This window comes from Poeciliopsis prolifica, unplaced genomic scaffold, assembly GCF_027474105.1.
Source record: "Poeciliopsis prolifica strain line A6 unplaced genomic scaffold, Auburn_PproV2 SCAFFOLD053, whole genome shotgun sequence".
In the NCBI taxonomy this organism is placed as follows: domain Eukaryota; kingdom Metazoa; phylum Chordata; class Actinopteri; order Cyprinodontiformes; family Poeciliidae; genus Poeciliopsis; species Poeciliopsis prolifica.
In genome coordinates, this window is record NW_026562428.1 from 2,728,608 (window position 1) to 2,747,887 (window position 19,280).

The 19,280-nt window shown below is 44.7% G+C and overlaps 4 protein-coding genes and 1 non-coding gene across 7 annotated transcripts in view; 3 read left to right on the forward strand and 2 right to left on the reverse strand.

Annotated features, from left to right (window-relative positions):
• LOC129378719 (cilia- and flagella-associated protein 47-like) overlaps positions 1 to 365 on the reverse strand; it is a 29,419-nt gene extending 29,054 nt beyond the window's left edge. Inside the window, exons 1-2 of one of the 2 annotated variants that reach the window (XM_055059174.1) lie at positions 323 to 362; positions 98 to 252 (exon numbers count right to left, since the gene is read on the reverse strand). In XM_055059174.1, coding sequence (XP_054915149.1) covers positions 98 to 241 — 144 coding nt within the window. In that variant the 5' untranslated portion in view covers positions 242 to 252; positions 323 to 362. Of the gene's footprint in view, positions 1 to 97 lie in introns of both variants that reach the window. The other variant, XM_055059173.1, reaches the window with a different exon arrangement.
• A 173-nt stretch (positions 366 to 538) lies between these two features.
• Positions 539 to 5,751, reverse strand: nufip1 (nuclear FMR1 interacting protein 1). Of its 2 annotated transcripts, XM_055059178.1 has the most exons (12): positions 5,674 to 5,751; positions 5,155 to 5,226; positions 3,645 to 3,961; positions 3,442 to 3,527; positions 2,913 to 3,017; positions 2,772 to 2,834; positions 2,623 to 2,699; positions 2,449 to 2,541; positions 1,950 to 2,119; positions 1,721 to 1,843; positions 1,391 to 1,644; positions 539 to 1,267 (listed from the first exon to the last, which is right to left on the reverse strand). In XM_055059178.1, exons 3-12 carry the CDS (start codon positions 3,847 to 3,849, stop codon positions 833 to 835), a joined length of 1,611 nt encoding a protein of 536 aa, XP_054915153.1. In that variant the 5' UTR covers positions 3,850 to 3,961; positions 5,155 to 5,226; positions 5,674 to 5,751; the 3' UTR covers positions 539 to 832. The 2 variants fall into 2 exon arrangements, with proteins under 2 accessions (XP_054915153.1, XP_054915154.1); XM_055059179.1 differs by lacking the exons at positions 5,155 to 5,226; positions 5,674 to 5,751 and having other exon boundaries at positions 3,645 to 3,982.
• On the forward strand, positions 4,423 to 9,256 carry nop58 (NOP58 ribonucleoprotein homolog (yeast)). Its single transcript, XM_055059180.1, has 15 exons — positions 4,423 to 4,581; positions 5,169 to 5,245; positions 5,353 to 5,405; positions 5,687 to 5,811; positions 5,893 to 6,029; positions 6,241 to 6,305; positions 6,553 to 6,687; positions 6,792 to 6,937; positions 7,131 to 7,257; positions 7,696 to 7,859; positions 8,079 to 8,213; positions 8,300 to 8,361; positions 8,447 to 8,601; positions 8,689 to 8,810; positions 8,900 to 9,256. Exons 1-15 carry the CDS (start codon positions 4,537 to 4,539, stop codon positions 8,957 to 8,959), a joined length of 1,608 nt encoding a protein of 535 aa, XP_054915155.1. The 5' UTR covers positions 4,423 to 4,536; the 3' UTR covers positions 8,960 to 9,256.
• LOC129378807 (small nucleolar RNA SNORD11B) lies at positions 7,537 to 7,619 on the forward strand. Its single transcript, XR_008608104.1, has one exon. It is a non-coding gene; the product is annotated as a small nucleolar RNA SNORD11B (small nucleolar RNA).
• A 6,783-nt stretch (positions 9,257 to 16,039) lies between the features above and the next one.
• wdr12 (WD repeat domain 12) lies at positions 16,040 to 19,249 on the forward strand. The gene is made up of 12 exons (XM_055059181.1): positions 16,040 to 16,223; positions 16,514 to 16,608; positions 16,916 to 17,010; positions 17,097 to 17,203; positions 17,305 to 17,420; positions 17,501 to 17,655; positions 17,733 to 17,864; positions 17,943 to 18,083; positions 18,307 to 18,412; positions 18,511 to 18,643; positions 18,811 to 18,883; positions 18,985 to 19,249. Exons 1-12 carry the CDS (start codon positions 16,183 to 16,185, stop codon positions 19,060 to 19,062), a joined length of 1,272 nt encoding a protein of 423 aa, XP_054915156.1. The 5' UTR covers positions 16,040 to 16,182; the 3' UTR covers positions 19,063 to 19,249.
• Positions 19,250 to 19,280: the final 31 nt, after the last annotated feature.

The window sequence follows — 19,280 nt, forward strand, 5'->3', positions numbered from 1 at the left end:
GCTGGTTAGCTAGTAACAAATATGCACATTTGGTAAATGCTCAACATTTATAAATTCGTAACGACGTTTCAGTCCCAAACACCTGTGAACACGTTACCTTCAGCGATGGCTTTTCAACAGTCACCTTCCGGGACACTTTCCCAACATTTGTTATCGACACTGTCTTCTTGTAAACTTCCCCAACTTTCATGTCCTTGAATTCCACAAACGGGGGCTCCACTCGAATACCCTTTTCCTCCATGATGAACGCCCCTGCAATTACAATGCAGCTAAAGTCACCGAAGAAAGCGTTTGCTTTTCTAGCCGCGGGACAATGGCGCACTTAGCTCAGCTTGTTGACCCACGCGCCGTTAGTCAACTTCACCGTTGCTACCCAGAGCTCCGTGTCTAGGATACGGAGAACGCTTGTTTTATTCCCCTTGGCCACCACAGGAGGGCGGTGCAGCCTCCGCCACTGCATTACTCTATGGTCAAACACTGCTTATATCTTTCAAGGAAGACTGTGCGAGCTACCTTAATTTAGTACATCAGCTCCCAATCATTATAGTCTTTATTGTCATATTACTAAAGATGATAATTATTTCTCTATGTTTTTTCCATAACATAAAGGGTCAAAGCCATTCATACACATTAAATACAGATGCATTTATACAGATGGAGAATCACAACAGACTTTGCACACTGTGTATACTTTATGAAAATTCACAGTTTCACACAATTTTGTAAGTAAACGTATTTGTTCTACAACAAAATTCATAGGCCCACCTACAATAAAAAGGAACAAAATGATTCTCTTTCCAAGAAAAAGAATTATATACGTAAACCTAATGTCTTAAAAAAATTCTTTCAAAGAACAGGCATCCATTTCCCATATTTCATCATCATAGACATTAGATTGAGATGTGATATTATTTGTGCTGGTGGGATCTTGACCGTTGTGGGGCGTGTCAGTCTTTTCTTCAATACTTTGGACAGACTCTCCAGAACTTTCTTCAGTTCTTTCAGCAGATTCACTGCCTAAACCTTCGATATCTCTGCTGTCCGGGACAATTGTAGTTTCAAAACGTCTCTCATCGTTAACATTAGAGTCTGATCGGGACGCAGGCCTTTCTTCGAGCTCACTGGTTGCAGGAACTGTCGGGTTTTCCTGTTTTATCTCGTCTCGGTCCTGAGATCCGTCTTCCAGCCCGAAAAAGTGGTTGCGGACGACATATCGTACACACTGCAGCAGAACGTTCCTCTCGTGGCGAATGTCTGGGGCCAGCAACTACACAGAGGGGGGTAAAAAAAATAGTAAGAAGTGATATCATACACTAGTCATTGGCCCTTTCAGTGCCATTAGCAAAAGTTACGTTTAAATTTATGCTCGTTTTATTTCATATGAAAATACCATTTCCAGTAGAGTTGCGCGGCATGATTGAGGCATGTCTCTGCGTCTTTGTCCCCTTCTTCCTCTCCTCCCTCCTCCTCTTCCTCTTCTCTCATTCCACATGCCGGGGCCAGAGGCTGGTTGAGGAACTGTCCGAGTCTCGCCGGGGTTTTCTACTTGTTCAGAGCACCGACTGTAGTCGGAAGTTGGTGTCATTTTGTTTAGGAGGGCCTCGTTTTCTTGGACAACTTCTTTGGCTCTCAGAATGGGGACATCTACGAAAGAGAAGATCTGGTTAAACACAGAAAAGTCATCGTCTACTGTTTGTCTGGAAGAAAGTGACAAGCGCACCTTCGGGTTCCTCGTCGCTTTCACTCATCGAACCGTAGTTGGCCAGTAATGACCCGAGGGCTGAGCTCATCTGTTTCGGAGCCACAACCAGGCCAGCCGTGCCGGTCTCCTCTTTATCTGAATCTGGGAGGAGACCAGAAACAGAGCTAACGTCTGTCGCTGACGCTGTCATTTGTGGCTTTAATTCTAAAAATTCACCATCAAACCTTTAGCTTCCTTATTTACTAACCTTGGTCAGTATTGGCCAGAACTCCCAGTGGATCTCCCACCTTGGAAAGATGGTTGAATGGTCTGGGGGTCTCTGCAGCAGTGCCGTTTGAAGGGAGGGGCCCTCTGTTACCCCAACCCCATCCTCTGCCTCTGCCCCTCCCTCTGCCTCTTCCACTGCCTCTCATGCGCCTGAGGACAAATAGAAAAATATATATGTATATTTTTACAGATCTAAAGCGCCTTAGTTAAAATAAGTAGAAAAATAAAGGGACTATTACTTGGTGATTCCTAAAGAAAATAATCCAATTTACTGAGATCCTTGGTTAAGTTTCCAAGTCAGTTTTGATCATCTTTAAAAAAATACCTCTCGTAACCGAGCCAAACATGAAAATCATCCTTTTTTTTTACTACTTGACGCAAAAGTACCTCAAGAAAGTTTTTAATTAGTCTCAAATTTTCCACGAAAAGACGATTTGCGGTTCCCAACAGATAATAATGGAGACGATGCTCGTGCTCACCCAAACTGAGTCGTTTCAAGAACGCCTCCGGTCTGCTCCCGCACCTCCATGACTCTTCTCTTCCTCTCGATATTCTCAACCGTCGGGTAGTTTCTGCACGTAAAATAAGTTGGAATCCAGTCAGAAAACAGGAATCGAAGGCGGCAAAACATCTCAAATCGAGTGCGAACCGACTTGCGCCTCTCCTCTCTCCATTTAGCAATCTCTTCCGGAGTATCCAGCTTGATTCTTTTGGCCCCTGGTGCGTGACTCTATTTTTAGAACACAGTACACGTTAGAAAGAAGAAAACTTTAAGTGATACTCAGGGATTTAGCCTACGTACGTTCTTCCAGTGAATGGCGACCAGCTTTTCATGAGCCATGAAGTTGCAGTCAGGTACAGAACACTGTTGATGATATTTCATACAACGATGGGTTATGATTCAGATATCATCCAGAAAAAGCAACCAGTGGCAGATAAATACCTTGACATGCTGGAAAACGTGCTCGTCGTATTTTTGCCGGTTCTTAAAGCCCCGGTCACAGGTGTCGCAGAAATGGGAATACTCCGGCTCCTTCCTGTTTCTTTGCTGCGAATTCAATCCGAGATCCAAATCAAAACGCTTGCAAAAGTAGTCGTACGCTTTAGACGTTTTGCTGATTTTTTTGACGTTACTACCTCAAACTTTTTATTTTATGTGATGGAACAAGAGATTTGTGGATATTTATAAAGTGGAAGGACAAACAGATCAGGAAATGTGAATCAGCAAATTTTTTTCTTTAGCGCGTAGGGCACCAAACCCTTGTAAATCAGGCCCTGGATGACAAAGTCAGAAGGTCTGAAAACATTTGGAAAACCTTGTATCCTTTTATCTACATTTAAGTATGACATAAAATCAGTGTTTGGGTTTAAATAAGACCAAATGTGACAAAGTTCAAGTGTTAAATATACAGATTTTTTTGAAGTTCACTAAAGCTAGCACAGATTTCTCTTTTTGAAAGTAAACGAATCACCTTTTTGCCTTGTTGATAGGGAGGTCTGTAGTTCTGTCTGCCACCGGGATGTCCAGCTTGATACCACTCACCGCCAAAATGCTGATCTGAGAAGAGATCCACGATTAGACAACTAAAATGTTTACAAGTTAAAGAGGCAAACGTGCTGTTATTGACAGGCCTGCCAGAACACAGCTGAAATGCAAACTGTGAGATACACTCACTGAATTGTGGTTGAGCTCCATAGTGAGCAGGTCCATCCGCTTGGCGGTGATAGTAGCCGCCGTGTCCCCAGCTGGCCTGGGGGGGCGCTTGTCCCCAGCTCCACATGCTGGGATGGAAGCTGCTGGAGTGGGTCTGCTGCGGCTGTATGAAATTCGGTGGAGGACAGCTGAAGTCCGGGGGCGGGTAGCGCTGAGAGTCACCCATTTCTCTCGGTCGGTCGCTCTTTGTTTCAACGCCGTCGGTGATATTTAGCAAAACTCTACTAAAACTTCTCCGTCCGCGTTTCACCTCCACATGTTCGTTCTGGAGTTCGTCACTTCCGTGTAAACAGGAAACACCTTGTGTTACGTTCAAAGATGTCGGAAATCGAAACTGTATTGAAGCTTCTGGGGAAGCAATTTATGGACATACATAAAAATAGTTTAATTTAATTAATGAAGATTTCGAGTATGTTAGAACTTAAATTATAGTGTTTTTCATAATATATATACAAACATATATAATTATATATACATATATTATGTATAAGTAACTTTTTTATAAGTATATACATTTTTTTATTTTTTTATGTTTTATTTATTTATAGGTATATATACCCTATGTATACATATCGGGTACTAGATTCCCTATATATGTATACACACAAAAAATGATTAATAATATATACAAAAGAGCGCTTCTAAAATAGATCTGAAAGTGATGTTCTAAATCGGGTATTTTCAACCCATGTAAGCGGATCTGGCAACCCATCCGTTTCCTTTTGCCGACCTCTCTCTGCACCGCGTGTGGAGGAAGTCGTCTGCGGAGAAGCTAAACTCCAGCGCTCTCCTCACCGGGGAGCCTCTTAACAGACATACAGGACTCATTTAAAATAAAAAAAAAAACAATAAAATGTTAGTGCTATTCGAGACCGCTGCTGGCTACGCCATCTTTAAAGTAAGTGTAGAACTTTTTCTTTCTCGCGATTGCTTAAAAAGCAGAATTCAAACGTGGCCACTTTTTGCATGCGAAGTTAGCTCCGACTAGCATCGTAACTCGGAAACTGTTACTGATTAGAGTTTAGAGTTTGCAGCAACACGCGACAAAATGCAGTTAAAGTAGTACTTTTCTGGTCTTGTTAACGTCACGTTTATTTGTAATTAAACGTTACGTTATAATGTTTGGCTAAGTAGCATGCTAACACAGAGCTAGCATTGGGCCTGTAACCACGTGTTGACATGGAGCCTCGCCTGCCTGTTTACTTCAATGGCTCAACATGTGGGGACAATTTTCAAACTTGATCGACCAGGATGAAGCAATATGCTTTTTGTTGTGATAAAACTACAGTGCCAATAACTGTCTGTTGCTCTTTTGAGCATTGCTTTATGAATCAGGAGTCTTAGGTCACAAGCTATTGAGCTCTTATAAAAGGTTTCCTGTCATTTTTTTAAGCTGCATTAAAAAATTCATATGAAGTGTGAGTCGTACATATTTTATAACTTAGTTAGTAGATCTGATGTGTCTGGTTACCATGTGTCTTTCAGGTCCTCGATGAATCCAAGCTGCAGGAGGTGGACAGTCTGTACAAGGAGTTTGAAACCCCTGAGAAAGCCAACAAAATGTAAAGTTCATACATCCCTGTAATCCCATTTAAACCACTCAGATGGTTGCCAATTTAACAAAACAAAGTTGTTTTTGTTTTGTTTTTTTGTCTTTTTCTTCGTCCAGACTGAAACTGAAGCACTTTGAGAAGTTCCAGGACACAACAGAGGCCTTAGCAGGTACTGCCGTGTTCTCAGTTGTGCTTTTTAACATGCAGTGTGGTCTGTGATGTATGTCTGTGGCTGATGGAAACATGAGGTATCCCACAAAATCGTCACTACCACTGAGACCATAACATCCACATTAGCGATGGCTCAGATTTTCATAAAATTGTACGTTTCAGAATTTTTATCTAATTAAAGTTAGGAGTGACTACTTTTTTGTGTCACGTGAAAATGTTTTACTTTTGCTTCTTTTGCCCGTGCGTGTAGTAACTGTTCTTCTCACCTTTGCTGCTAAGCTGCCACCGCCCTTGTTGAGGGAAAACTCGGCAAGAGTCTGAAGAAGGTTCTGAAGAAAGTTGTTGCCAAAGAAGCTCACGAACAGCTCGCCATTAGCGATGCGAAACTGGGCGGAGTCATTAAAGTGAGTACGCAGCTATTTGTAACAGAAGCGGTTTCACCGGGAGTCGAGATTGGTCGTGTCTGACGGGCGCATGTTCCTCAGGAAAAGCTGGACCTGAGCTGCGTCCACAGCCCCGCCGTGGCCGAGCTCATGAGGTGCATCCGCAGCCAGATGGAGGCCCTCATCTCCGGACTTCCTCCCAGGGAGATGAGCGCCATGTCGCTGGGCCTGGCTCACAGGTCGGTAGCGAGCAGGGGAGAGTTGAGGGAGTTGGGGAAGCGGCTGCTGCCAGTGATTACATTTTGCTGTCTGAAAATATCCGTGTGGATTTTCCTCAGCATTCGTCACTACCACTGAGGCGCTTTGGTTCTTTTTCTTTTAAATCTCGACAGAAAACAGTGGATGTGAATTAAATAGATTTTATTGTTTTTTTCCCCCATCTGTTTGCAGTTTGTCCCGTTACAAGCTCAAGTTCAGCCCGGACAAAGTGGACACAATGATTGTGCAGGCCATCTGTAAGTGTGTGATTATTTATATATAAATATATATATATAAAATATTTCATATTTCACTGAGACTTTGTGATGAACCAAGTAGTGCATAATAGTAAAATGGAAGAATAAAAATAAGCCTGTCGCAATATTCTGTATGTGCAAAGCTTGTCAACCTGGATCCCAGAACTACATGTAGCTGTTTATCAAGAATTGTTATGTGTGTGTAAGTGACGCGAGTTGTTTTTATTTATTTTGTCTTTGTCGCCAGCTCTTCTGGATGACCTGGACAAGGAGCTGAACAACTACAACATGCGCTGCAGGGAGTGGTACGGCTGGCACTTCCCTGAGCTGGGGAAGGTCGTCACGGACAACCTGGCCTACTGCAAAACCGTCCGCAAAGTCGGTGAGCTTCATTCGGACTGGGGGGAAAAAATAGGAGATAGATTGCTTTTCTAATAGGAAATATTGATTTCTTTTCTTTTTTTTTTTAACTCTTTGTTTTTGCAGGTGACCGCACCAACGTGGCCACCACTGATCTGTCGGAGATCCTCCCAGAGGAGATCGAAGCCGAGGTCAAGCTCGCCGCTGAGATCTCCATGGGAACAGAAGTGTCAGAGCAGGACATCGGCAACATCCGGCACCTGTGCGATCAGGTACGGGTCGCTCGTAAAAGCGCTCGCGCGGTCGAGAGCGGCTGTGGCGATGACACCGACAGTCGTCTTCATCCTGAAACGTTCGGTGTGGGTCTGTCACTACCTCCTCTGAACAGCCGCGGGTCAGCGCCAAGGCCTGCGGCCGGGCCGCATGCGGGCGTTTCTGTGACACGGATCTGTTGTTTCCCCTCAGGTCATCGAGATCTCAGAGTACCGCGCTCAGCTCTATGACTACCTGAAGAACAGGATGATGGCTATCGCCCCAAATCTGACGGTGATGGTGGGCGAGCTGGTCGGCGCGCGCCTTGTCTCCCACGCTGGTAAGCGTAGAAGAAAAAAGAAGTACAATTAGTTCTCTGTCACTTACCACAACAAGTGTGTGCAAAACTTCACAAATATTTTGCCAGTGTAAAAAAGAAAGTTGCAATTCTAGTTTCTTCATTAATTAATAAAAAACATGGCATACCATTCTCCAAACTTTTTATTTTTTTTTTGTTATATCAACTTGTGCAATGATAATAAATTTATTCAGTAAAAACGGAGCAGAAAATACTAGTCTGGGAAAACGTGACATGAGCAACGCAACCGTGCATTTGAAGCGACAGCAGTGATGATAATGACAGCATGTCGTTTTGCTGAATGTATGTGATGCTTTTAAGTCACTACCTCATCTGAGCTGTCGTCAGGAGTCCCTCCGAACAGATTCTGACCAGAAACATGTTCTCCGTCCTCTAATTTCTGTTCTTCTTTGCATTGAGGTTCCCTTCTGAACCTGGCGAAGCACCCGGCCTCCACGGTGCAGATCCTCGGAGCCGAGAAGGCTCTGTTCAGAGCGCTGAAGACCCGCAAAGACACTCCCAAGTACGGGCTCATCTATCACGCCTCTTTGGTGGGTCAGACTACTGCTAAGAACAAAGGAAAGGTGAGTTCAGGAAACCTGTCTATAAGCAATCATTATCAAATAATAATGATTATCAAAATGAGCGTGATAATTTGCGCTAATTGTTGAAAATACGGCATTTTGAGAAGCACTGCAAAGAATTGACACCCGGTACAAAGTAAAAAAAAAAAAAATAGAGAGAGAAATGTTTTGAAAATGAGAATAAATAAAACAAACAGTCTCCTGTTATATTATGTCTAGATTTCCCGAATGCTGGCGGCTAAAACTGCGCTGGCTATCCGATACGACGCCCTAGGCGAGGACACGAACGCAGAAATGGGAGTAGAGAACCGGGCCAAGCTGGAAGCCAGACTACGGCAGCTGGAGGAGAGAGGAGTAAGAGTCCGAAAATCGATTCTGACCTGCTTTTTTTTAGTGTGTCCTCTGTTTGCCGTTAACTCCCGATTTCTTTCCCACCTCAGATCCGAAGAATCAGCGGAACAGGCAAAGCGATGGCGAAGGCAGACAAATACCAGCACAAGAGGTGAGGAGCAACACGTTCCTGTTTTTAGGAGTCTTTTTCTTCGTAAGTGGAATTATTAAACATCCCTTCGTTTCTTCCAACTCAGTGAGGTGAGAATCTACGACCCGTCCGGCGACTCGACGATTCCGTCCACCTCAAAAAAGAGGAAGTTCGAGGAGGTCGAGGGGGAGACGAGTGAACAGGACGCTGAGACTCCGGTGGCCAAGTCCAAAAAGCCCAAAAAGGAACCGGTAGCAGAAGGTGTGTGAATTTCAAAGGAAAATAAAACTCTTCCAGATACGTTCAAGAATCCACAATGCTCAAAAACGTTCCCGTCTTGTTTTCTAGAGCAAGAGGACGAAACGGCAGCGGAGTCTCCTAAGAAAAAGAAGAAGAAGAAGGAAAAGAAGGCGGAGGAGGAGGAACCTGAGGAGGCAAAGGAAGAAGAGGAGGAAATGCCAGTCAGTGAGGTAAACTTCACATATTATATGAAAATGTTTAGTTTTGATTAATTAATTTTAATTCATTCATTTTAACCGCTCTCGTCTTTGCTTTTCAGCCAACAGAAAAGAAGAAAAAGAAGAAAAAAAAGAAGGTGAAGGAGGAAGATGATGAGTGAAGAGTTGTCATAGTGTATATACTTTATTTTAGCTTTTCTTTTTTTATAAATATGTCATACATTTTTATCTTCAAAACAGCACAGCAGTATTAAGCTGCCTATCCCCTGGCATAAAAATTCATCAGATGTTATTTTATGGATGGGAGAGAGCGTCCCTCCCATTATGAGTGAAATCCCATGTAGTTTCTATTGTTTTTTTGTTTTTTTTCTTTTATCAGTTTAATTTGGATGTTTTCATGTTGAGACGTCTGTATCTATGTGAATGATGAGACAAATAAATCCACATTTCCCATTTGAGTCGTGACCGTTTTCTATTTCACAAAAATCAAAACTTGTAATTTTCGATTCTTACAATTTTTTATTTACTTCAGTCATTTTATTACTAAATATTTCTGTCTACTCTCTGAATGAAAAACATGTTTTTGTTCAGTCTGATGATGTAATTTTTAAATATTAAATGACTGATTTTCATGTCAGTTTCTCAGTACTTTAACTTGAGTAATATCTTGGACGGCTACTTGAGTAAAACTGTCGAAATGCAAACATTACTTTCATCTGATGTTAGATGACGTCATTTCTGTTTCAGGAGTGGCTGAACATAAGTGTGGTGTCATGAATATGTCCAAAACTCTTGAATGGACTGTAATTCATGATCTTCTTAAGCCTGCTGTTATCTTTGTTTCTACTCCATTTTTTTCTTTCCACTCAATTTTACAATAACTTGATTAGCTTTATTTATTTTCTGGCTTATAATCAGTGAGTCAGCAGTTTTTACCATGATTATGTTGACCATAATTTTGGGCTAACGATATATATAGCAATAGACACTTCATCAAAATCAGTAAATAATGCATCTGAGAAAATATTCTGTCCTGCTGCTGCACACCGGGGTTAAATGAACAGGTGATTCACCGACTTCGGCAGCAATTGCAGGAATCCAAAGAAGGTAATGCAATCATACGAATCAGTTGTGTTGGAGTCCAGACTTACCAAAAACATGCAGGACAGCGGTTCCTGAGGACCAGGGTCGGGGACCACTGTATTAAAGAATATTCTCTGAACTCTGATCCAGAACCACACAGCATTCTGGGAAATGTAGGCTGAGGAGAGGTTTTAACTGCTCAACTCACATACATGATAAAAGAATATACTTTGTATTGACTGCTTGGATGCAGGAAATATGGCAGCCATCTTGCAGATGTGGTCAATCCTACTTGGCTAAAGCAAAGCAGCAGAAGATACCTCAGAACTGCTGGATATTTTTGTTCAAATCGACGAACTATTGACGTGAGGGCTTGGGACATAACTTCACATTATTCAAATTTGAAATTATTTGTTTATATTTTGTATTAGCTTTAGTGCTTGGTGTAATACTGGGGTTCAGCCTGCCCTATGAAGACTAATCGATTTATTTAGGAAACCTTCAAAACAAAAACGAGATCTGGGAGGTATCTTACTTGACACTCTTGATACTGACCACCCTGGCCCCTGGCCTCTGAATCGAACCCCTTATTTGAATAAAAAATGTTTGTATTAGTCTTTAAATTGGTCTCCACATTCTCCTTAGGTGTGAGTGTGTGTGTGCATGGTTGTTTGTTCTGTCTGTCTCTGTGTTGCTCTGCAATGGACTGGTGACCAGTTCTAGGGTGTATCCCGGCTCTTGCCTTAAACATTCTCCGGAGATAGGCATAAACACCCCTCCAGATCCCACAGGGGACAAGGGTGTACAGAAAATGGATGGATGATATTTAAATTATTCCATCCACTGTCTTCCACTTATCTGGGGTTGGGTCGCAGGGGTAGCAGCTTCAGAAGGGAGCCCCAGACTTCCCTCTCCCCAGCCACTTCTTCCAGCTCTTCCGGGGGAACCCCAAGGCGTTCCCAGGCCAGCCGAGAGACATAGTACCTCCATCTTCCCCAGGGCCTTCTCCTGGTGGGACGTGCCTGGAACACCAGGGAGGCGTCCAGGAGGCATCCTGGCCAGATGCCCGAGCTACCTCAACTGGCTCCTCTCGACGTGAAGGAGCAGCGGCTCTACTTTGAGTTCCTCCCGGATGACTGAGCTTCTCACCCTATCTCTAAGGGAGAGACCAGCCACCCTATAGGGAAAACCCATTTCAGCCGCTTGTATCCGAGATCTCGTTCTTTCGGTCATGACCCAAAGTTCATGAACATAGATGAGGGTAGGAACGTAGATCGACCGGTAAATCGAGAGCTTTGCTTTTTGACTCAAATCTCTCTTCACCACGACAGACCGGTACAGCACCCGCTTCACAGCAGACGCTGCACCAATCCACCTGTCGATCTCCCGTTCCCTTCTTCCCTCATTCGTGAACAAGATCCCGAGATACTTAAACTCCTCCACTTGAGGCAGGTCACCCTCCCCGACCCGGAAAAAGCACTCTAGCCTTTTCCGGCTCAAGACCATGGCCTCGGATTTGGAGGCACTGATCTTCATCCCAGCTGCTTCACACTTCGCAGTGAACCGCTCCAGCGAATACTGCAGATCACATCCTGATGAAGCCAACAGGACCTCATCATCCGCAAAAAGCAGAGATGCAATCCTAAGGCCACCAAAACGGATCCCCTCAACATCTCGGCTGCGCCTGAAATTCTGTCCATGAAAGTAATGAACAGAATCAGTGACAAAGAGCAGCCCTGGCGGAGTCCCACTCTCACCGGAAACGAGCCCGACTTATTGCCAGTAATGCGGACCAGACTCTGACACCAGTCATACAGGGACCTGACAGCCCGTATCAAAGGGCCCGGTACCACATACTCCCGAAGAAACCCCCACAAAATATTTAATTAAAAAACAAATAACAAAACTTACAAAAATTAAACAATCCAGGGAACAAAAAAAAAAAAAAAAAAACAGCAAAACAAAGACAAGCTGGAGACACAGAAAGATCACAAAGAGACCAGGAGAAATGAGACAAGCAGCCAAGTGACTAACAATGAAATGCTTAAATACTGGGGAGGTTCATGGCTTGACAAAAGACCTGGGATGATCTATCAATCCTTTTTCTTACACCCTTGTCCCTAGTGGGGTCAGGAGAGGTGGTGGTGCCTATCTCCAGCAAGAGGCAGGGTAAAACCTGGACAGGTCGCCAGCAACACAGAGACAGACAAGTAAAAAACAACCTAACAGTCATGCTTTTGGACTTTGAGAGGAAGCCGGAGTACCCGGAGAGAACTGGAGAAAATCAATTTTCTCAATGGAGAGAAAATGGATTTTCTCTCCATGCAGAAAGATCCAGAGCTGGGAATCAAACCCAGGCCCTTCTTTGCTGCAAGGCAACAGAGCTACCAAGTGTGCCACTGGGCTGATAAGCAGATGTGAGTGGAGGGAATGGAAACAGACTGAAAAGGGATAGAGAAAATGGCAAAGGAAAAAGGGGGAAATTACACCGACATAAACTTAACAAAGGAAATAACTAGAAACAAGAAATAAATGTAGTTAGAATCACTAATGAAGAACAGATCTGGAAAACAAGGCAGAATTAAATGGAAACAACTAAGGAACACCATAAGAATCTGAGGATGCCAGCGGAACAGCAGCCTTGGAGGACGAGGGCGGCTGAGCAGAAACCTTTTGGGATGATGACGGCAGAGTGGGAACCTGAGTTTTGTTGCAGGTCATTTGACCCAGCCGACTTCCTGAGCCTGGCTGGAAGTCAGCGGGGAGACCTGTAGGACTTGACCTGATTCCTTGGAGGTCAGCCCGGAGACCAACAGGACTCCCTATGAAGCCCTGGAGGCAAGCCAGGAAACCGGCAAGACTTGTGGGTTTCCTCTTCAGATGGCTGCTGATTCTGCTGTTCCACTCTGTCCCTCGGCCTTTTGTTCAGCTGTTCCACTTCAAGATGCAAGGTGGTGTTAATATTGTCCAAGATAGTTCCTCCTTGCTTTTATCCTGCTCCAGGACTGTGTTCCTCTGCTCCAGCCAGTGCTTTTCTGCTTCAGAATGCTTATTTTCTCCTCCAAGGTGGTGTTTTTATGCGCCAGTGCAGTGTTTTTCTGCTCTTGGGAGGTACTTATTTGCACCAGCGCAGTCTTTTCCTTCTTTAAAGTTCTGTTTACTTCAACCAGTTTTTTAAATTCCTTGTTTTTCTCGCGAAGCAGCTTGTCTATTTCAAGTGAAGCTTTAGTTATGTTTATAACTTGCATCTTTAACTCCTCCTTTGCTTCAATCAGAGACTGTCGTTCAATGGACATCATGCTCACTTCTTTCAAGATGTCATGGAGCTTCTGTGTAACTCTAGCTAAGGTCCATTGTATTCTCTCATTCTCTGCATCAGAAAATGACGCCTTACTGGTCTGATTCTTTGTTGATCCCTTTAGTTGCTCCAGAGCAGTGCTTTTAAGCTTCAGGTTGGTGTTTTCTTGCTCCAGGAAGGTACTTATTTGCTCCAGAGCGCTTTTGTCCTCCTCCAAGGAGGTGTTTTTATGCCCCAGGATGGTGTTTTCCTTCTCCAGGGTGGTACATTTCTGCTCAGAGCAGTGCTTTTAAGCTTCAGGATGGTGTTTTCCTGCTCCAGGAAGGTACTTATTTGCTCCAGAGCGCTTTTGCCCTCCTCCAAGGAGGTGTTTTTATGCCCCAGGATGGTGTTTTCCTTCTCTAGGGTGGTACATTTCTGCTCCAGAGCAGTGCTTTTAAGCTTCAGGATGGTGTTTTCTTGCTCCTTGAAGGTACTTATTTGCTCCAGAGTGCTTTTGCCCTCCTCCAAGGAGGTGTTTTTATGCCCCAGGATGGTGTTTTCCTTCTCCAGGGTGGTGTTCTGTTGCTCCAGGGTGGTACATTTCTGCTCCAGAGCAGTGCTTTTAAGCTTCAGGATGGTGTTTTCCTGCTCCAGGAAGGTACTTATTTGCTCCAGAGCGCTTTTGCCCTCCTCCAAGGAGGTGTTTTTATGCCCCAGGATGGTGTTTTCCTTCTCTAGGGTGGTACATTTCTGCTCCAGAGCAGTGCTTTTAAGCTTCAGGATGGTGTTTTCCTGCTCCAGGAAGGTACTTATTTGCTCCAGAGTGCTTTTGCCCTCCTCCAAGGAGGTGTTTTTATGCCCCAGGATGGTGTTTTCCTTCTCCAGGGTGGTACATTTCTGCTCCAGAGCAGTGCTTTTAAGCTTCAGGATGGTGTTTTCCTGCTCCAGGAAGGTACTTATTTGCTCCAGAGCGCTTTTGCCCTCCTCCAAGGAGGTGTTTTTATGCCCCAGGGCGGTGTTTTCCTTCTCCAGGGTGGTGTTCTGTTGCTCCAGGGCGGTACATTTCTGCTCCAGAGCAGTGCTTTTAAGCTTCAGGATGGTGTTTTCCTGCTCCAGGAAGGTATTTATTTGCTCCAGAGCGCTTTTGCCCTCCTCCAAGGAGGTGTTTTTATGCCCCAGGGCGGTGTTTTCCTGCGTCAGGGTATTTTTTTCCTCCTCCAAAGTGGTGTTTTTCTGACCTACCGCCATGTTTTTCTGACCCAAGGTGGTGTTTTCCTGTGTGAGGGTGGTGTTTATGTGCTCCAAGGCAGTGTTTTTTTGCTCCATGGCGGTGATAATTTGCTCCAAGATAGTGTTTCTCTGCTCCAAGACAGTAGTTTTTTGCATCAGAGTGGTCTTTTCCTTTTCAAGGGCGGTTTTCTTTTGCTCCAAGATGATACTTTTCTGCTCCAGAAAGGTGCTTTTCATCTTCAGGGCGGTGTTTTCCTCCTCCAAGACGACGTTTACATGGTCAAAGCTGGCGTTTATCTTCTCCAGGGCGGCGTTTTCTTGGTCCAGGGTGGTACGTTTTTGCACAAGAGTGGTCTGGGCGATGTTTTTTAGTTCCAAGGCGATACTTTTTTTCACCAGAGCGGTCTTTTCTTTCTCCAGAGCGATGTTTTTTATCTCCAAGGCGATACTTTTTTGCGTCAGAGTGGCGTTATCCTTCTCCAGGGTGGTGTTTTTCTGCTCCAGTGTGGCGTTATCCTTCTCCAGGGCGGTGTTTTTCTGCTCCAGTGTGGCGTTATCCTTCTTTAAATTTCTGTTTTCGTCGGCCAGTTTCTTAAATTCCTTGTCTTTCTCCCCAAGCAGCCTGTCTATTTCAAGTGTAGCTTTTTTTGTGGTTATAACTTGCATCTTCAGCTCCTCATTGGCTTTAATCAGGCACTGTCGCTCAATGGACATCGTGCTGACTTCTTTCAAGATGTCACGGAGCTTCTCCGTCTGTCGAGCTAAGGTCCATAGTATTTTCTCATTCTTGGCATCAGAAGACGACGCCTTACTGCTCTGACTGGTCTGATTCATTTTTAATCCTTTTTGTCTGTACAAATCCACAACCTGTTCAACGTTTTCCGTTATTTACCTCAGTTAGGACTTATCTTTTTGCCTTGAAAAGCTTTTGTCAATCTCTTGTTAGGGATCAACCCTTGCACTTGCACTCCAGTTTCTGCAATGACCGTAGAATTTCAGGAGAGCAGCTTTGTGATGTACTGCAGCTCCACAAAGGGTGCCTCACTCTTTGTGACATCAACATGCGTGATGTCACAAATTGATGTCAGAACTAACTGTGGTGAGTTTCCCCAGAGAGCATGAGTTAACTCAGAGCTTTTGAAATACGCATTTAATCAGGGAAAAGCGAAGTGTCGCTATTTGAAAAGGAAGGACAGTAAAGTAAAGTCTTATGGTTCTAGTTGCCGAGCAGTACCAGCAGAACCGGGGACGGATTACCGTTATCCATTACTCCCAAGTTTGGGTTCATGTCTAATGGGCGAAACAGCACCCCCTACTGGTGGTTGGCAGTAATATTAAACATCTCGTTGACAGTTCATGAAAGACGGGCGCGTTTCTCACGAACATAACAGAACGTTTAATGTTCTGTTAGCTTGATGCTAATATGCTGTTCCCGCTGTGATGAACCTGATTCCTGATCAGCCCATAAGTTTGTTAATGTAATAAAGCCCCCAAAAAGTAAAGAGGGAGGGAGAATCAAAATAATAAAATGCCACTCGTAAAATGGCGCTGAAGTTGACGTAGAATTGATTGGGCGCGTGCGCTAAGGGGGCAGCGCTCAGCAGCCAGTCATGATCAGGCGATCGACGGGTCGCCGAACTCGATCGGTATTCGACTTGAAAGTCTTCCCACACGGCACATGGCGACACTGCATGCGAGTTGGACGTGTTATGAAGTGGAGCGGGAGGGTTTTATTGCCGTTTGCTAATTTCTGGAGCATACATACACAAATTTTGTTGTACAGAAGTCAAAATGTCGCAGTTACAGGCGAGGTTCTTCACGGAAGACCAAAGGTGAGACTGGAAACAGCAGCAGCGCTTTAAGCTAACTGAGCAGCTAGTTCGCGGAGCTAAACTGTAGTGGAGTCAAATTCAGTTCATTTCTGCGGTTGAGTTCTATTGTTAACTTACTACAAAAGTGCACGTGGTCCGTAATTTTTGATTTTTAGTAAGTTATGTATAATAAATGTGAAATTGGGACTAGCTGCTGTCATTTACCCTTTAATTTGATAGCACTGGAACAGGCTGATATCTCTCTCTCTCTCCCTCTCTCTCTCTCTTTGTGTGTGTGTGTCTGTGTGTAGGTATGTTGTAGATGACGTCCCATTCTCCATCCCAGCTGCCTCTGAAGTCCAGGATCTTAGCAACGTCATCAACAAGCTCCTGGAAGCAAAGCATGGTAAAGTGACAAGACAACACAATCAATTCCAATCATGCCACCATGTGCATAGACGACTTGACACAACAGAACTGGCGCATGTCTTATGAAGTCAAAAGTATTTTTTTTCCGTGATCGCATGAAACAGCAGTCGTAGCCTCACAAAGATGAGTATTTCTAGAAAAATACTCTTTAACACCATGATGCTTTCATGGAAGCCTTTTGCAAACTAAAACAAAACAAGAAAACACAAAAGCTAGCTATAAATTCAAGGTATAACTGCAGTTTATTTGTTGCAGTATTTTGTGTTTTGTACTTGACCCGACAGCATCTCACAGTAGGGTGGAGTTTGACTTCCTGGTCAAGGGTCAGTTCCTGCGAACCCAGCTGTCCACTCACATGGAGACGGAGGGAATATCTACGGTAAGACCTGCCTGAGCTTTCTTACACTTTTAACTTCAATTGTTCTAAAACCTAGTAAAGCTGAGTGTTCCCATCTTGTGTTTCAGGAAGACGTAGTGGAGATAGAGTACGTGCAGCGGATCACGGCGCCGGAGCCAGAGGAGTGCATCATGCACGACGACTGGATCAGCTCTGTGGAGGCGGACAGCGAGTGGTAAACACGCCCTGCTTCTGTTTGGAAAACGTCGCTTATTCGTCTTAATAAAGCGCCAGTTTTGTTTAAACTTCCCCTCTCCCCCTCACCGTTTTTTTCAGGATCCTAACAGGATCGTACGACAAGACAGCCAGGATATGGTCTTTAGAAGGGAAGGCGGTGACGACAATGGCTGGACACTCTGACGTCGTGAAGGATGTTGCCTGGGTCAAAAGAGGTCAGCTTGCTTAGAACTTTCTATCGCAGTTTGTCTGTGTTTTGTTTTTTTAGGCTTAAAAGTTGTGTTTTGCTGCGTAGATGGCCTGACGTCCCTCCTCCTGACTGCGTCTCTGGACCAGACCGTCCTGCTGTGGGAGTGGAACTCTGAGAGGAACCAGGCGAAAGCCAGACACTGTTGTCGGGGACACACAGGAAGCGTCGACGCCATTTCCACAGACCCCTCAGGCTCTAAGGTCGACATTTAAAGCTTTGGTGTTTTACTTTTGAATCGATAAGCGCTGACTAACAGCGTTTTCTCCGTTTCTTACAGTTCTGCAGCGGCTCCTGGGACAAAATGTTGAAGATCTGGTCGGCGGTGCCCACAGAGGTGGCGGATGAGGTGGAGGAGCTCGCTGACCGACCCAGGAAGAAACAGAAGACCCAGCAGCTCGGCCTGACCAGGGTACGCACAGAACCCGACCTGGAGCAGCTCGAAACCACCCCTCCAGCTCCTAACTCGTGTTTTCCTTCTCCGACACAGACCCCCTTGATGACGTTGTCCGGACACAACGAGGCGGTGTCCTCTGTCTTGTGGTGCGACAGCGAGGAAGTGTGCAGTGCATCCTGGGACCATACCATCCGACTGTGGGACGTGGAAGCCGGAGTCATGAAGACCACACTGGTAAGAAGAGCAGCAGCTCAATGTTGAAATTATAGCCTTGTATTCTTTAGTTAAGAATATATATATTTAAAATTTTGAGGGGGGAAAAAACATGGGGGCTCTTCCAAGTTTGAAAAGTCAAAAATTTGCTAGAAGAGAACTTTTTGTAGACACATCTGTTCAGTCATAAACCTGTTTCGGTCATGTTTCCCACAATGCATTCTGTTTTGTCCCCCCCTCCCAGTCGGGCAGTAAAGTGTTCAACTGCATCTCCTACTCCCCTCTGTGTCGACGGCTGGCCTCAGCCAGCACCGACAGACACATCAGACTGTGGGACCCTCGCACCAAAGGTGCCGATTGGGCTTAAATTATATAAAAAAAAATTTTTTCACAACACCCCTCCTCTTTTCTGCTTTCTGATGTCGTTTCTGCAACTTCTGCTCATCAGACGGGACGCTGGTGCTGTTGTCTCTGACGTCCCATACCGGCTGGGTCACCGCAGTCAAGTGGGCGCCTTCCCATGAGCATCAGCTCATGTCCGGTTCCCTAGACAACCTGGTCAAACTCTGGGACACCAGGAGGTATGTAGGCATTTTGTTAAAACTGAAAAATTAGACTAATTGTCATCAAATTGGTGGACTTAAAGAATGTGAATACAGATCACCATGTAGAAAACAAAACTTTTAGGGGTCATTTATCCACACTTCTTTGCCTGCGCCGCCTCATTCTGCGAACCGTCTCGTTTCAGCTGCAAGGCTCCGTTGTACGATCTGGCTGCTCACGAGGACAAAGTGTTTTGCGTGGATTGGACAGACAGCGGGGTGAGGCAAACCATCAGCGTTTCTCACCGGCTCTCCTTTCAACTGATCGCGAAATGTCATTTTCAGCGCCTGAATCGTTGTTGTGCCTTTTTGTTTTTCAGCTGATGTTGAGCGGCGGCGCAGATAACAAGCTCTACACCTACAGACACTCCGGCGCTCAGACGGATGCAGGGGCGTAGGCAGACGCCAGCCATCTTGTTTTCGGAACCTGGTTGTTTTACAGTCTCCCTGTGACCCGAGCAGAGCATAAATTAACTTTCCTTCCTCAAACGTGTCGACTTTACAAAAGACAAATAAACCTACAGTTATGTACAAGTGTTGTCTCCGTGTAAAAAAGGTATTTGTTATTAAAAACTTTTTTGTTTACCGATGAAGCCTTGTGACCTTTGTGGATGTG

Excerpts from the sequence above, each read along its gene's own strand:
- wdr12 (XM_055059181.1), top strand. The coding sequence starts at position 16,183 with ATGTCGCAGTTACAGGCGAGGTTCTTCACGGAAGACCAAAG. Across the intron at positions 17,204-17,304 it reads GTGGAGGCGGACAGCGAGTG|GATCCTAACAGGATCGTACG; the intron begins GTAAACACGCCC and ends CGTTTTTTTCAG. Across the intron at positions 17,865-17,942 it reads AGCAGCTCGGCCTGACCAGG|ACCCCCTTGATGACGTTGTC; the intron begins GTACGCACAGAA and ends TCTCCGACACAG.
- nop58 (XM_055059180.1), top strand. The coding sequence starts at position 4,537 with ATGTTAGTGCTATTCGAGACCGCTGCTGGCTACGCCATCTTTAAA. Across the intron at positions 5,246-5,352 it reads CCTGAGAAAGCCAACAAAAT|ACTGAAACTGAAGCACTTTG; the intron begins GTAAAGTTCATA and ends TTCTTCGTCCAG. Across the intron at positions 7,258-7,695 it reads GCGCCTTGTCTCCCACGCTG|GTTCCCTTCTGAACCTGGCG; the intron begins GTAAGCGTAGAA and ends CTTTGCATTGAG.
- nufip1 (XM_055059178.1), bottom strand. The coding sequence starts at position 3,849 with ATGGGTGACTCTCAGCGCTACCCGCCCCCGGACTTCAGCTGTCCTCCA. Across the intron at positions 1,844-1,949 it reads TCTGGCCAATACTGACCAAG|ATTCAGATAAAGAGGAGACC; the intron begins GTTAGTAAATAA and ends GTCTCCTCCCAG. Across the intron at positions 1,268-1,390 it reads GCGCAACTCTACTGGAAATG|TTGCTGGCCCCAGACATTCG; the intron begins GTATTTTCATAT and ends CCCTCTGTGTAG.